The sequence below is a fragment of the Myxocyprinus asiaticus genome, chromosome 15 (assembly GCF_019703515.2).
Source record: "Myxocyprinus asiaticus isolate MX2 ecotype Aquarium Trade chromosome 15, UBuf_Myxa_2, whole genome shotgun sequence".
NCBI lineage: Eukaryota > Metazoa > Chordata > Actinopteri > Cypriniformes > Catostomidae > Myxocyprinus > Myxocyprinus asiaticus.
In genome coordinates, this window is record NC_059358.1 from 3,227,889 (window position 1) to 3,244,438 (window position 16,550).

The following is a 16,550-nucleotide window of genomic DNA, read 5'->3' on the forward strand; positions in this document are numbered from 1 at the left end:
CTATAGTGCATATAATGGCTAGCTGAATTAACTTCATCATGTGCAGGACATGAATTATTTATATCAACAGTTCAACTTTAACTAGATAAATGCTACTTCAAGCTTTATCAGGAATGGATTTACTAGTAAAAGTGCTATTGTTTGATATTAGTAATTATAGTTGCACTAGTAAAAACATTATTGATAAAAAAAAAAAAAAACGTATTCTTGATATAATAAATTAATTTTATTTACTAAAAAACGTAATTCTTGATATCTGTGACTGCATTTTCACCAGTAGAATTTGTTATCTGTCATTCACTCTTTTTCACAATGCATTACAGAAAACTAAAATTAATTTCTTAGTTGAAATTTCAAATTTCAGCAATGCACTTCAAACAAGTAAAAATTATATTTTATTTATATCAATAATTACATTGTTAGTAGTGCAAATGTCCATTCCTGATATCAACAATTGAATGCCAACTAGTAAAAATGCAAAATTTTAACATCTATAATTTGGTTTTCACTAGAGGCAATGTTAATTTCTGATCTCTGTAATGTGATTGTACCTAGTAAGAATGCAGTTAAAGATATCTTTAATCACTCTCCAATTTATTGATATCTGAAATCCATTTCCAAAAAACATCTAACATGTTGCATTTACAGATACCAAAAATGAGCATTTTACTAGATGTAATTCAGTTGTTGATATCGGGAATAGAAATTTGCACTAGTAACAATGTCATTTTTAATATATATAAAAAATATATATGATTTTTAATTGTAAGAACTGCATTGCTAATACTATGTGAAATTTCTACTAGTAAGAAATAAATAAAATGAGTGAATAACAGATCATTTTAAAACCAGTGAAAATGCAGTTAGCTACAGTCAGATAACAAAAATTGCTCTTACAACAAGTTTATGAAGATGATGATGATGATGATGATGAATGACTCCCAGAAGCTGCTTCATCAACGCCCCTCCTCCTCTGCCTCGCGTTTTCCCTCCCAACCAATCAGCGCTCGGCACTGGCGGCAGGTCCGTACGTCGCGCTCGCGGAGGATCAGACGCCCCATATATAGCTCGAGCGTGTCTCACAGAGGCTCTGACAGTCAGAAAAACCCTGAGAAAGAGAGAGAGAGAGAGTTGAACACCAACTTATTTACCTCATAGCGGGCAATAAACGAAGTGAAACAAGCGATATGTAAAAGTCACCAGCTTCGAGGACGGATTTAACGGGGTGTCGGGGACTTCAAGTGAAGAGAAGACGTCGTTTTTTACGGATTTTTTCCCCTGTCAGATGGGATTGTAGCTTAGCTGGTTAGCCTGGCCACTAGCAGTAGCAGGCTAGCGCTCTGTGGAGGAGACATAAGTGAACTTTCACACGTTATAACGACATAACACCTCAACGTTCACTTCTCGCTTTAGCTGGATTGCTAGCTCGCCGTCACGTCAGTCTGTCAACCGAACCTGAAATCCGGACGGGATAGTTGAATTCACACACGGGGGTCTCGAAAGGCCTCCTTAGGTATACGAGCTTTCGGTGGGATTCGAAGCAACAACCTGAGATTAGACACTCGGTCGGTTCGGGGGCACCTTTTCCAGCCCCGAGTCCATTAAGAGTCTATTGAAGTTCGTCTACTGCGAGCCGGGGACGGAACCGGACAGAGACCTCATGAATGGAAATCGGAACTACAGGTGTGTATGCTGTTGTGTTTCTCACGCACATCTGGCTGTTTGCAACGTCATGGCAAGGCTCTCAACATGAACTTTGATTAGTTAAGCTTCTTTCTTGAGAGAAAACCGGGTTGTACATGTGTCTGTGCTGTTCTGACTGGTATATTTGTATGGGGTTATACTTGTGCCACAATTCTGCACATGCAAAATTATACTTTGAGAGCATTTGGAGGAGAAAGCAAAATGTAAGAATTCTGAGCAAATTTACATTCAAATAAACATTATTCAAGCGCAAAATTGATTTTTGTTTGCTCAATATGAATTTATCTTTGCAAGAAGATAGCTTTACAAAACTTGAGTTCAAGCGCGTGCAAAATAACTTTCTTATGCAGTCAGTATCGTCTTGCGCGTGCAGAAATGTTTTTGTGCGATCAAAATATCATCTGGCACCTGCAGAAATTTTTTTTGTGCGGTCAATATTATCTTGTGCATGCGGAAAATTCTTTGTGCGCTCAAAATATCATCTTGCGCATGCAAAATAACTTTATGTCCAATTTCATCTTGCGCGTGCAGAACATTTGTGTGCTCAGAATATCATGTTGTGCATGCAGAAAAAGTTTGTGCGCTCAAAATATCTTGTGTGCGCTCAATATCATTTTGCACGTGCAAAAAAAAAAAAAAAAAAATTGTGCTCTCAAAATATCATCTTGCGTGGGCAAAATAACTTTGTCCATTCAAAGTTTCATCTTGCGCGTGCAGAACATTTTTGTGTTTTCAGAATATCATCTTGCGTGGGCAAAATAACTTTTTGTGCGCTCATAATTTCATCTTGCACGCGCAGAACATTTTTGTGCGCTCAAAATATAATTTTGCATGTGCAGAATTGTGGCACACATAACTCCATAATTTGCTCCAAAAGTAGGCTACACTTAAATGTTATGAATGTCGAGTGGCATTTGCAAACAAATTAAGATTTTAAGTGAATGTGAAGTTAGTTCTTTTCAAGTTGACATAGGTGTAGTTCATCACATTAACAATAAACATGTTCAATGAATGTGTCCAGATACTTTTTGAACTATATATATTGTTTAATCATTTCAAACTTTTAAATGTGTGATATTTGTCTTATAGTACTGTTGTGTCAGGGTTCCCACTGGCATGGCAAACCTGGAAATAGCAATTTTAAAGCAATATTCAAGGTTTAGTACAAGTTAAGATCAATCGACAGCATTTGTCACAATGTTGATTGCCACAAAAATTTGACTCGTCCCTCTTTTTCTTTAGAAAAAGCAAAAATCTGGGTTACAGTAAGGCACTTACAATGGAAGTGAATGGGGTCAATTTGTAAACTTTAAAATACTTATTGTTTCAAATGTATAGCAACAAGATGTAAACGATATGCCTGATAAGATGATTTTAGTGTGATAAATTCGCTTATTAACATTTTATGTGTAAGGTTATATACAACTTTACAACTTTGTTGCCATTTTGACGTAAGGCTGTAAAGTTAAACCCTAAAATGACTGTAAAAATGACAATTTACACACACACACAAAAAAGGAGTTCATGTAAGTGCTTTTATAAAATTATAAGCTTCACATTTCTGCCTTTTAAACCCTCCAAAAATTGGCCCCATTGACTTCCATTGTAAGTGCAACTTTGTAATCTCGATTGTCTTTTCTTTTTTCTTTTAAAGAAAACAGGGACAAGTAGTCAAAATTATTCTTTGTGGTAATCAACATTATGCCACAAATGTGGTCGATTTAGCTTGTATTGAACATGGAATATTCCTTTAAAGTTGTGTTGTCCAGGCTTGAAGAAAATCAATGGAATTTTCATGGAACATTCATGCATTCTAAAGTCTTAAAAGCTTTTAGATTTTTTTTTGCACTAGCGCTTGATGCTCATTTTGTTGTAGGGGGGTTTAGGTCAAAGCAATTATGTCATTGTGCCTCATCATGGGCATTTTAAAAACCGTGACTACATTCAGTGGTTTTCAAGTTATGAGTCATTTTGTGTTTGAGAAGAAGCACTAGTCAGAAATAATGGGAGGTGGTTTGCCTCTAATATAATACAAGATACCAGATGAAGGTAGTTAGAATTAGGTCAAGAGGCTTTGTCCGGGAAGAGGTTAGTGACCTCCTATTGCCACTCTGACCTTATGGTCAGAAGTTCATTACTGGCAGGGCTAGCAACACTGTAATTTACCATTCTTAAGTGTATTCCTTGAAGAATTCCCTCCCATTAAAATGCAGCTTGTGGTTGGTTGTGTACTTGAACAAAAACATGGTGTTCTTCTGTGCTGACTAAGCTGCTGTAATTTCTGTTTTCTTGTCAGCTCTGTCCTCTGGAATACCCCCATCTGAGGGGGCTTTGTGAAGAAAGGTATTAAGAATTTCCCTTAAAGGGATAGTTTACCCAAAAATGAAAATTAAATCATTGTTTACTCACCACTGTATTGTTATAACACTATATGACTTTCTCTCTTTTTCTTACCACAAAGGGAGGAATTGTGAAAACAATTTTGTGCTCAGTGATGTCATACAATGGCAGTTTATGGTGACCACCTCTAATAAGTCTAATAAATTATTCCATGAGACTCATAATTATTATGAATGCAAACGATAAGTTTTGGTGAGGAACAAAACGGAAATCTATTCTTTTATTTAGTGAAACTGTTGAACCACCGTTGATCTCTCTAATGCAAATATTACCATAGAATTTGTATGTTGTTAATTAAAACTTACTCGCACATCCACTGTAAATCCAAGAGTGGTCTTCCCTTCATCCAGATGGCACGAACATTGCTTTCATTTTGCATCGAGACGTATTGCTAACAGTACGTGCCCACTGGCGCAACGGCAGAGAACTGCAGCTTCAGGTTGAGTTTGTAATATACAAAGCCAGTGTGTATTTACTACTATTAGCTTTCAGTATACGAGCAATTATGTAATCTTAAATATGCGCGATTACAGTTGGAAAAATGCCAACATTTTCAAATGCCCAAAAGTATATAAACAGTGTTGATTTATTAATCATTTGCTTACCCAGCCACTAAATTGCCACAAAAGAATGCGTGTAATCATCACTGGATTAAAAGCACTGAATCCACCTTCGCTCACTACGCGCCAGTGGACATACAGTGTTTGAGACTATTGATGAGCAGCAGGACTATGAGCTAATAAGAGTCGTTCTATGTAAACACCTGTTAGTGACTGTACTGTAGGCCTACAGAGCCCCCTTGAGGACAAAACTAGAATGTGTTTAAATGTATTTTACAAGCTGACAAACTGATAGAAATCAAAAACCACCTGCCAGAGTGGCCTGTGGCACTGCGAAATTCACAGGCCAAATAGAAAATTTAGCATTTAGCGCTTGGCGGATGTTAATTTCGGACCCTGTGGTTAACCGTTCGATGCGCCACTATTTGAATCTCAAAACCACTATTTGGTTATTCTACACGTGCAGTAGTCTTCAACCTGATCCAAGCTCGACGAGTTCCGACAAACTGTTTTCCGTCTGGTTTTGGGTCAGTTTTTCCATGTAAAGGTGGAGTTTGGGGTTGTTAAAATATGCTTTTGTGTGCATCTGTGCTGTTTTTCTATTATAATCAGTGATACTGACTGACACGCGCTGGAAGGGCATCTTTGACTGTTGCGCTGGCTGAATCTCACTTTTTTCTTTCAGTGTTCTCTAGTGGGTATAGGTGGCACTTCAGTGAAGCAACATAATGTACACAACACATTTACAGTTTAGATTGTCTTGCATTGCCTTGCCAGACAGTGAAAGATGCATTTAATAGGTCCTGATTTCCTTCTCTCACCCTCCGTGCAAAACAAACTGAATTCCATTATATTAGCTATGCTGTTAAAAGTGGTTAGGAAATGTTTTCAGTTGCTATAGTTTACTCTGCTTGCTCTGTAATGTTATGTTGCTATGGTTACAAACAGCGCATTAATATCGAATGGTGATTAAAACTGACCGGAACTACCTGTGCATTCAACGGTTTGAACTACACTCATTCTTGCCAATCAGAATCGAGATTTAGAACAGACCATGGTATAATCTTTGATACAAGTAGCCTGTATTTATACATGCCATAAAATTAGTGGAAATGTAATTACAAGTTATACAAAAGCTTCTGGCGTTTTGCAGTGGACTTTTTTAATAATATGATCAAATGAGCAGATTCAATTGATATAAATCTTTATTGGCAAGAGAAACTTAAGTGTGCATTGCCAATGCATTATTAGACACAATACATACGGATATAAAACATATTGAATGCTGAAGTTTAAAATCTCAAAACTAGGGCTGGGACGATTAATCGACGTCATCGATTACAGAAATAAGTCGATTTGCATAACATGCGTCGGTGCGTCGCAATGGAGTAATTAAAATGGCAGCGCCCGGTTTTAAGTATGGATTCCCCCGAAGAACAAGCTGCAGCTAAAAAAAAACTCGCCTACGGTCATCTAAAGCATGGGAGTATTTTAGCCAGAGACCCAACAGTGTGGTGCTGTGTAAGCTATGCAAATTGGAAATGGCTTATCACAGCAGTACAACCACCATGAACGAACACTTGAAGCGAAAGCATCCCAGAGCGCTTTGTCAAGACGGCAGCAAGACAGCACCGTAAGTCCTGTTTACTTTTTGTCCCCACCTAAGCATGACATATTAGTATTACAACACGTGTTTCTGTTAGTACTAGTCACTTTAAATTGAGGGTTTCCTCATCGCCCCCATGTTAAAAGTAATTTCTGCACCGCTGCTAACGTAGGGTGACCATACGTCCTCTTTTTCCCGGACATGTCCTCTTTATCGGACCTTAAAAAAGCATCCAGCCGGGATTTCTACATTTGCGAAAATGTCCGGGATTCAGCTTTAGTTGCATTATGATGTGCATCTGGTCTAATACTTCATTGTGTGTGTGCACATATTTGCATTGCTTTAACCCCTCTTTGTAAGTCCCGCCTTCTTGCACATCAATTGGTCAATTATAAGAGGCTTGCAGCAACTATTGGCCAAATTCCTGCCTGTCAATCTCTCCGTGAATGCGTAAAGCACTGTTGTGTTCGGCATCAAACAGTTGCTTGACAGTAGGAGCAAATGACAGCTGAGTGGAAACAATGCCCAAACGAAAGTGCAAATTTACAGAAGATTTGCACAAAGAATTCCCATGCTTTCGTTCAGGTCAAGATCCGTGGGAAGCAGAATGTATGACATGTAAAGCTGGCACTTACGTGTCAGTTGCTAATAAAGGTGCAAGTGATTTAGAAGCACACATTAGCTCTGCCAAGCATAAAGGGTCAGCAAAAGGTGAAGGTTCATCAGGTGAATTAACGAATTTTTGCAACCAGGTAAAATTGTTATCACATTGCTTCATTTTCCATGGCCATTCAAAATAATAGTAATAGTAAATGAAGGTTCACTCATGGCATCAAATATTTTATTTTAGTACATGGACATTCAAAAGAATGTTGGAAATGTTTATTTATATATATTTATGTTATGCTAATAGAGTGTCTTTTTCACTGTATTAAAGTTTGCATTCATAGTAACACTTTTTTTGTTGCAGAATAATGCCCTGCAGTGCACACTGTTTCTTGTACATTTGTTTGTGTTTAAGATGATTTAATAAAATACTGAAATATTAATGAGACAAGTTGTGTATTTATTTTGGGTTCATTAATTGTTATTATTAATCAAGTAATAATTATAAAAAATCTTTAGAATAATCTGCAAATTAGTCGTTAGATTTATCAACTAATCGGAAAAAGAATCGTTAGATTAATCGATAAAAAAGAATTGTTAGGTGCAGCCCTACTCAAAACAATAATTTTCCCTGGCTGCCGTTTAGTCTCTACAAGTATACCTGTCTGCAGCTTGCTGAACAGCCAGGTCCTTCTCAGTCTCTATTGCGCACACGCTGGGTCTCTCTCATGCGGTTTCACTTTTGTCAGTGGTTCAGATGACAAAAGTTGCGCATTTACAGGCGATGCTGAAGAGATACAACAGCTTGCCTGGATCTCTCACAGTACAAGTAAATTTGCTTGCTTGTTTATAATGCCTGGGACAATTGTTGCATGTAATTAATAAGCATGCGCTGCTCCACACAATCAGTTTCTGTGTTAGGATGTGCAGTTAAGTTGAGCATGTACCTCCTAAAAATTTATAGATGCTCATTTTAGCCTCAGAAAGTGGGGGAAAACATTGGTGAAATTTTGCCCGTTGTACAAGGGTGCCTGGGTTTGTTCCTGACAGGCAGCAGATGCCCTAACACTGCCCCCACACTAATCCTAACCATACAGAGCCTGTAAAGCCCAAAGTCCACTTTGACGTGAACGTTCAGCGTCTGTGTTCAGTCGAACGCGAGCCTGTCAAAGTATACGCCGTCTGACGCGCTAACAGTATACACAGGCGGTTGGCGTGTGCGTGCTACGACTGCTACAAGACACCGAACTAGTTTAGACCCATAAAGATGGTATTACATTCCTTCAGACTCGAGTTATAAAAATGCAGGTGTTGGTTTGTTTTGGTATGGGGATACGGTATTCTTTTTATTTGTTCAGGTCTTGAAAAAGGTCTTAAAGTCTTACATTTGATTTTAAAACTCTGCAGCAACCCTGCGTCCTGTACGTGGATGTTAAGCGTTTGCGTCTGACTGAAGTATACCAGGAACAACTTGGGACACCTCTCTGTGAAGTGAAGTTTCAGGAAGTTTTATATTATATTATATATATATATATAAATAATTGTTGCCAATTAGATTCAGAATGTTTTTCTATTTTCTATGTATGCATATGATCAGTAAATAATCATACTTGGCCTACAATTTTTGGACGGACAGAAATTTTCTCAAAATCTACGTACATTTTCAGCCATTTTTTTCCTTGTTTTCTGTACAGCCATTCTCAGAGACTGTCGTGCCATTGTTTGAATATGTCTTTATCCATACTGGTCCGGTCTGGCTTCATCTTTTTCAGATAAACGAATCAATCTGCGTTTGGCTTCTACATGGCGGTCAGACTGTCTTTCCCTGTCTAGTGGGCATTCGTTGGCCAGAATAAAATGCAGTGACTTTCTGGCGTCAAAAGTTACTTTATGCCATTAAAGACACTACTATGCCTTTGAGAACTAAGTGGCCAGTGACCTTGAAGAGACAAAACCATTGTGCTTTCACTAGGTTAAAAGCTAAATATGCCTGTGGCATGGTTACAGATATTTAATAATACCAGATGTTTCCTGTCATCGAAGCAAGTTGGGCCACCGCAGAGGGGAAGCCCCCTCTTGGTTCTCATTTTGAGGTAATGCTACAGGTGGATGGGTACAGTCAAAATGATGTTGGACCTATTGAGATCAGGATGCTACGATTATGTTTTCAACACTTTATGGTCAAAGTGTCCAGCTTTTCCCAGTTGATTTCAATTTGTCCTGCTATGCCACATTATGCTGCATTGACTTTTAATCCGTTTTTTTTTTTTTTTGACCGTGCCAAAGTAGGGGTTGAGTAACGTCCTTCAGACACGCTTCATCTCATTTCATGAGATTTCAACAATAGCCCCACTACCCCCTCCCATCGCCCATAAGCAGATGACATACTATGGCTGGTTTCTATGGAGAGTGCAGTTTTCCTGAAACTAGCATTGTGGATAGGGGTGTCACTGCCTTCCATGTATAATACAAATTTGTGGCGGGACTCTCACAATGGTGAAAACTTAGTCTGAGGGCAGTCAGTGCTGTCTGATCGTTTTTGTGTTCTCATGTAGTGCCTGTCTGTCTAAGCTATAACTGGGCCTAGACAGAATCTGCTGACATTTTTCACATTTTCTGTGCTGATTTTGAGGGAAGATGCACAATTCTGTGGAAGTGATTTAAATACAGTAAAATGTTTTAATTGGAGATTAGTACTACAGTCTTATTGGTACATGAAAGCATCATGAAATAAGCCAAATAATAATAATAATAATATTTTACGAACACCTCATGCAAGGGGTGGGGAATGCTTAGAACTTATGAATAACAGATGTCGCAATTCTGTTGAAATCTGCACGTACAGATTCCGACTAGGCCTGGCTATAACTTGCGAGTTGAGTTTTTACATAGTTCACCAGATATAACAAAAAAAATTGTGATCCTTTCAGTGATATTTGACATTTCAATATTTACTGTATATATTTGCTCTGTATTTCAAATTTTTTCCATCTCCAAGATGCAATCACATGTTGACAGGCGAGACACGACACACCTGCTCGTAATTTGCATCTCTTTTTGTGTTGTGTGATTTCATGACCACATACAGTACATTAATCATTACGTTAGCGTATAACTGCATGATTCTAAAGTGCAAAAGGAAAAGAAAAAAATGTGCATGAAACAACAGTGCACTGTTTCTCCCAATTATGCTTGCAGTGCAAACATGATATTTAGAGCCATTTTCTCTGTTATTTTAATGCAGTACCTGTATTAACTGAGCTTCCATGTTGATATCAGACCCACTGAAGAAGTTTTGATGTCTTGTGTTTGAAAAATCAGGCTGCACACGCTCATTCTGCTGATTATGAAATTTACATCACGCGTCCTGTACTCAGACAGCTAGCATTCGTGTTTAACCGAAGTATACTTTGGGATTTACACTATGAGCCAAAAGTTGTCCCATGTGTTTTTGACCACATCCAAATCTGGTTCATGTGGATAAATCTCATTATTTTGGACCCCATTTACACCTGTCTTTAGCACCCAAAATTCATCTTCATATAACGTGTAAACAATGCTTTTATTTCACATACTTAAGTCGCAAAAGTAGTCTAAAAGTTCAAATTAAAAGGTCAAATAAAAAACGCTTTAAAATCAGTTTGATATTCATGATGTTGCTTAATTTATCATTAACAAAATCACTGTGAAAATATCATGAATATTCACCATGTGTGCTGCCTAGTCACCACAATCCTTCAAAGCTCAAATGCGATTCATTTTGTTGTTCAGTGCTCAAAGCAACACATTCTGTTTGCATTATTGGTGGATAGACTGCTTGAAAGTGTGCGGGTCATAAATTAAGTAGAAAAAGGTGGTAGAGGAAGGAGGTTTTGGGCCCTCTGGAGTGGACTGTCGGCCTGGGGAATGTTTTCATGGCAGTTACATATGGTGGCTTTGCAATCTCACTGCCGATGGGGCCCACTATGGCTTTTAGGGCCTTTTTTTTGTTTGAAAGTTAGGCGAGGGAAGGAAAAGAGGCTCTGTGGAGGGAATTTTAGACCGGAAAGGAACCAGAAGCAGACATACGGGGGTAAAAAGACACAAAGCTTGACCTGCGAATTGCAACAGACTACCCCCCCCCCCCCCAACCCCCCGTCTCAACTACTTAAGACGACATTTTGGATTCTTTTGTTTCTAATTGCCCCGGCTGCACTTAATTATTTTTCAGTTTCTCTTTCTCGCTGTGCTGCTAGCATATTGGGCTTGCTCGCAACACAGTGCACCATTCACCCAGTTGAGGTGGAATCTCAGAATGGATCTTATTCATGCGGTCTTGCTGTGGTCAGAGTTCAGGCTGTTCCACTGCCATGTACCTTGCCAAATACTGACCACCAGTATTACCCTCTATCTTTGCAAAAGCTTGACCCCTGTTTTGCCAGCCTACATATTCTTTGAGAATAGTGAGCTTATAGCAGCTGTTAGAGATGGGTGATTTCCGTGATGCAGAAAATGCTAACAGAATTGCGGAATCCAGTCATAAAAATGAAATTAAAGTTGTGATTAAAGTTGTGTTAAATCGCGAAAGACTGTGGTTGAATTAAATAAAGTGTACAAGTGCTGCTCACTCCAAGTGAATGTGTGAAGCTGTTAATTATCTGAAAACACAGCATCATTAGCACCACAGATCAGAGACTATTTAGCAGAGACGGGCCACTTTTGTTAAAATGAATGGGAGAAATTGGAACGCCCAACAAAGAAGCTCTAGCGCCCAACGGTCAATGGATGTAGAAAGGAAGTTCCGCCTTACAGGTAAAAGAGCCAATCACCTTTTGGATACAGAGGTCGCCTGTTAATCATCTCGAGATTGCGCATTAGCTATACAAGCCGGGAATATTTTGTTTTTTAGTGTAATCTGAGGTAAAGAAGCACAATTTATGATACCAACATTGTCAGGTTTTATTGCTGATTTGAAAAATGTTCTTTGATCATAATCTTGACCAGCCATTTTTGAGATTTTGATCTTTCTCCATTCAAGTAGGAGCTGCACTGGCATGACTGGAAATAGCCTCCCGGGAGCATTACAATGATGGCCACCAGTGAATTGACTTGCTATAAAGACTTTGCCACAGATGCTCTGTATGTGTCTGTCTGTCTGTCTGTGTGTATACTATATGAAAAAGTGCAGAGTGCTTATTCACTTTAAAGAATGCGGCATATGTGGACTATAATTTATTTAAATCACAGTCTTTTGCGGTTTAATTCTCACATTGATCTTCAGTTTTCTGCCAAGATATAAGCTCAAATTAACTGTATGTGTGAAACTGCGGCAATTACGACAAAATAGGAGTTCAGTAAAGTAAAATAATAAATAAATAAGGCTGGGCATACAGGGTTCCCACGCGTCCTGGAAAACCTGGAATTTTGCAATGCAGTTTTCCAGTCATGGAAAAGTCATGGAAAATTTGAAAAATACCTAAATGTCCTAGAAAGTAATGATTTGTCCTGGAAAATATTTTAGGATAATAAAACTGTTTTACTGTGTTGCTAGCAAGGTTTTCTTACATGTACAAGAACATGGTAACAATCGGGACTCGGAATAGGAGTCAAATACACAAATTGCTGGCGGCTGCGGATTGTGAAAACAACATTAACGTTGAATGGCGCTTACACCCTTGTGAGTGATTACAGCAGCAGCCAATCGTGTGCTTGGCAATATTGGTCCAACCGAGGCAGATCACTAGACCTTTTTCACACACTGGGTTTTGAAACGCAGAAGTAAACGATTGCAAGGTAAACTTCGAAAACGGTGAATGGGAGACCACAACAAATATTATTTTCACTTACCCATATGCTCCAAGAGCAAAACAAAAAAATCCACTATTACATTTTAATGACTTTCGGAAAAAAATAAAATAAATAGAGACCGGAAGAATAAGACAGTCAGATGGGAGAAGATGCCAAATTTACTGTCATTCTCTCAGCAGCTGTAATCGAAACCCCCTCACAGCTGTGGTAATTCATTTTTTAAAACTAATTCCAGGGTAATATAACACAAAGCATAATGTTATAAACTTATAAATATTTAAAAAAGTTTTTATGTTGCTAAATAAGATGGAAATGTGTCACAGTCTGTGAAAAAGGTCTGTTCATGAAATTTCTCATTCATAAACAAACTGAATGACCTGGTACATGTACTGACCGACCGAATGAGAGGGGCATGTTGTTCATTTACTTCAGCATCGGCATGTGAGTCTACCTTGTTCATCATGGAGAGAAAATGGTGGAAGAGCTATTAATGTGTAAAAGTGACTGATGTTTATACACGTTGAGGGGCTTTCACATGACTCAGCGCTGCCAAATACACTGAAGTCTGAAGTGACTTGTCAGCGCAACCTCGGCTCCAACTTCACACCAAAGTGTTTCTCACACAGGTTTTTGCCTCACAAATGATGTCTTTAAGAGTACAAAGCTTCAAGAAATATTATAAAACTGACTAAATCTATGAAGAGATATTGAATGTCTCAATTTATTTTAATTATTACCTTATCGTTTCCGAGTATCCAGAGACTCCAGTTATTGAACTACAGTAATTACATTCATCCAAAAAAAACAAAAGATTAACATAAACGAGTCCTCTTTTTATTTTCTGCCATCAAAACAATTGCCTTTTTTTTTCTCTTCCTAATAAATGTTTTCAATGTTTATTGTGCACACCTGCTGCTTTCTTGCGTGACAAGCTTATAAATTCGCCCCTCCGTGATGCTTTCTGCAACATTTGTCATGTGGAGGGCAAAGCACCGCTTGATGCTGGCGATGAGCAGAGCGTTGACGCCTCGACTCAACTCGCATGAAATGCGCTTTACAATGAAGAAAGGACATAGTCAGTAGATTTGACATGCAAATTTTAATAAAAGAGAAGGTAAAGACGTTATTGTAACTCATTATTATTAGACTATTATTGTTGTCTTTTTGGATGAAAAATCATGCTCCCCGGTTCACAAAAGGAATGGAAATTATAGATCTGCTTTTTTCTAATAATGCTTAAATAAGTATAAAGTCAAAATGATTCAATGACTCACTTCAAGCACATAAGACACTCGTTTGTCGCCACCTAGTGGCACCTCCAGAAGTGGTCACTAAACTAATCAATTAATGAAAATGAACAAATTTGTGAAACAGAAGCAAGCCACAACAAAATACCTTTTATTGCAGCAAATTTTGCACAATTGTGCAGATAATTTACTAGACTTAAATCATTAAAATAGCTTAAGTTGGTGCTTTTAGCTTATTCTTTAAAAAAATAACCCTGGAAAACATGTTTGTGGATTAGTGATCGTCTCAACTTTTTCAACCCTCTTGAGTTTGCATCCCTGTGAGTTATAAACTTTAGACAATGATGACACACTGGGTTGGTATCATGGTAATTTGGCCTTAATACCTCGGGATGTGAATTAATTTTCAATAATTCAACGATCACAGTCAGCTTATACCATGGATACCACATGTAGTATGCGGAAAACACAGAATGTAGTCATAAAAATGACATCAGCAATAAAACCAGAATGTTGTGGGATATGACATATTTGGATGAAAATTAATGGTTGAATGTACAATTTAACAAATTAAAATGATATGTCCTAGTGTGATAATTAAACTAAGTATCTGATTTAATAGAATAAATAATCTGCAAGTGATGCATGCTTCAAAATGAATGTGTAGAGTTGTCCGCTCATACACTAAAAACACCTCATGATCATCACATGCGCTCTTTTGTGTGAAATGACAGAGAGCACTCTGAAGTGCACAGCACATACAGACTATATATTTAAATAAATCACAGCTTTACAGGGATTAATAATCACACAGGGCCTTGGATCAAACTGCTTATCTGGAGATGAGAAACTACCATTAAAATAAAAAAAAAATAACGGCCAAATAAAAGAATGGACGCATGTGATTTTGCTTAAATATTACACTTGTTGGCCGCATTAAAACGTCCTGGAAAATTGTGCCTTGAAAAGAGTGGGAACCCTGGGCATAGAAATGCATCTATTCTCCAACTACAAACTCTGACATATTTAGTACGTTTTGTTCCCTGGTTTGTGTGCAGCTGTGTCGTTTCTATCGCTGTGGTGGACCTGTTTTTAAATAAACAAAAAAGTTGACGCTTGAACGCCCTTTTTCGTGAGTTGGGCTGCTTGAACTTGCTCTCGTGCAGTCTCACGAATGCACAGAGGAGAGCAAAGTTCAGTCAACAGTTTCACATTAGATTTCGGTTTGTTTCTCACCAAACCTCATTGTGTGCTTTCATAACAATCGTGAGTCTCATGGAATATTTTATTAGACTTCGAAATTATAATTTTGCATGCTTGACAATTTGGTCACCATAAACTGCCATTGTATGACATCACAATTTTTTTTCACAATTTCTCCCTTTGTGTTAAGTAAAAGAAAGAAAACCAAATGGGGATATAACAACACAGGGGTGAGTAAACAATGATTGAATTTTCATTTTTTTGGGTGAAATATCCCTTTAAGTTTCCTAAAGACACATTAGACTAGTTTTCCAGTCTTTTTCCTGTGACTTGCGTGCATGCGCTCACCCATAACGGTGTTGGGTAAGTTCCATGTATCAGTTCAAACTGTCGGTTTTAATTAGGCTAGTAAATTATTCAAAACCCAATTTGTTTGCATCATTGCTTACATTTCTCACAAGTCAATGCATTGCATTATTCATGTATTAAAATGTTTTTGTAAAATATGTAGGAAAATATGTCTGTGTATAACAAAATTCTGATATATTGGCGCTTAAGAAAGTGAGTGAATATCATTCTTCCTTGTGTTCATTTAGTGAAAAACAGGGTGGAAAACATTGATCCTTCGGACGATTTATCTTTACTCAAGAGAGCTGGAGAGTGCTGTTTTGTGGCTGCAACTGTACATGCGCAAAGACACACATGCTCCAGCTTCCCATCTGCATTCTGTCGCTCAGTGCGTCTGAACCCTGTGCCGTGACTGACGCCATTGTGTCCTACCATCAAGCACTCGTCCTGTTCCCACAACCCAAGCCTCTATGGATTAGGCTCACAACAGCTGTATTGTGTGTGTGTGTTTGCTGTAGTGTGCTAGAGAGGCAGAGGAAGAGCGAGCCCAGTATACAGTATAGTGCATTTATTGGTGGACATCTGGATAAAGACCAGATTGGCTGGTCAGAAGTTAGTGTAGTTAGTTGTGAATTTTTCTATGCATGTTTATGGGTCTCTGAGTTCTAATTCAGTTTGATTCGTTGGTTTGGTAAATACTTAATACTTTGCTGTTAGGGGTCGTCGATACCAAGATTTTATGGTTGTGATTCATCCCAATATGTTTTTCAAGGAACCCTTTAAGCTTGCCATAGAACATATGCTTCAGCAAAATACGCTACACATTAAAATGATAGGCTAAAGTTTAGACTATGTTTGAGTAACCTGAGAGCACATGTTGTTATGTGTGCAGTCTGACTGCTGCAACTCATGTTACATTAAGTATGCTTAGATTCACCTGCAATGGAAGTGAATGGGGACAATATTTGGAGGGTTTAAATGGCAGAAATGTAAAGCTTCTAATTTTATAAAAGCACTTACATTAATTGTTTTAAAACTTGTTATTTGAGCTGTAAAGTTGTTTTAATAGTCATTTTAACGGTCGTTTTT

At 38.0% G+C, this 16,550-nt stretch overlaps 1 protein-coding gene across 5 annotated transcripts in view; it reads left to right on the forward strand.

Moving 5' to 3' along the window:
* The first annotated feature begins 1,090 nt into the window (after nt 1-1,090).
* The window catches only part of LOC127453090 (protein argonaute-3), a 72,140-nt gene continuing 56,680 nt past the window's right edge, over nt 1,091-16,550 (forward strand). For all 5 annotated transcript variants that reach the window (XM_051719163.1, XM_051719165.1, XM_051719161.1 and 2 more), the window contains exon 1: nt 1,091-1,683. In XM_051719163.1, coding sequence (XP_051575123.1) covers nt 1,665-1,683 — 19 coding nt within the window. In that variant the 5' untranslated portion in view covers nt 1,091-1,664. The remainder of the gene's footprint in view (nt 1,684-16,550) is intronic.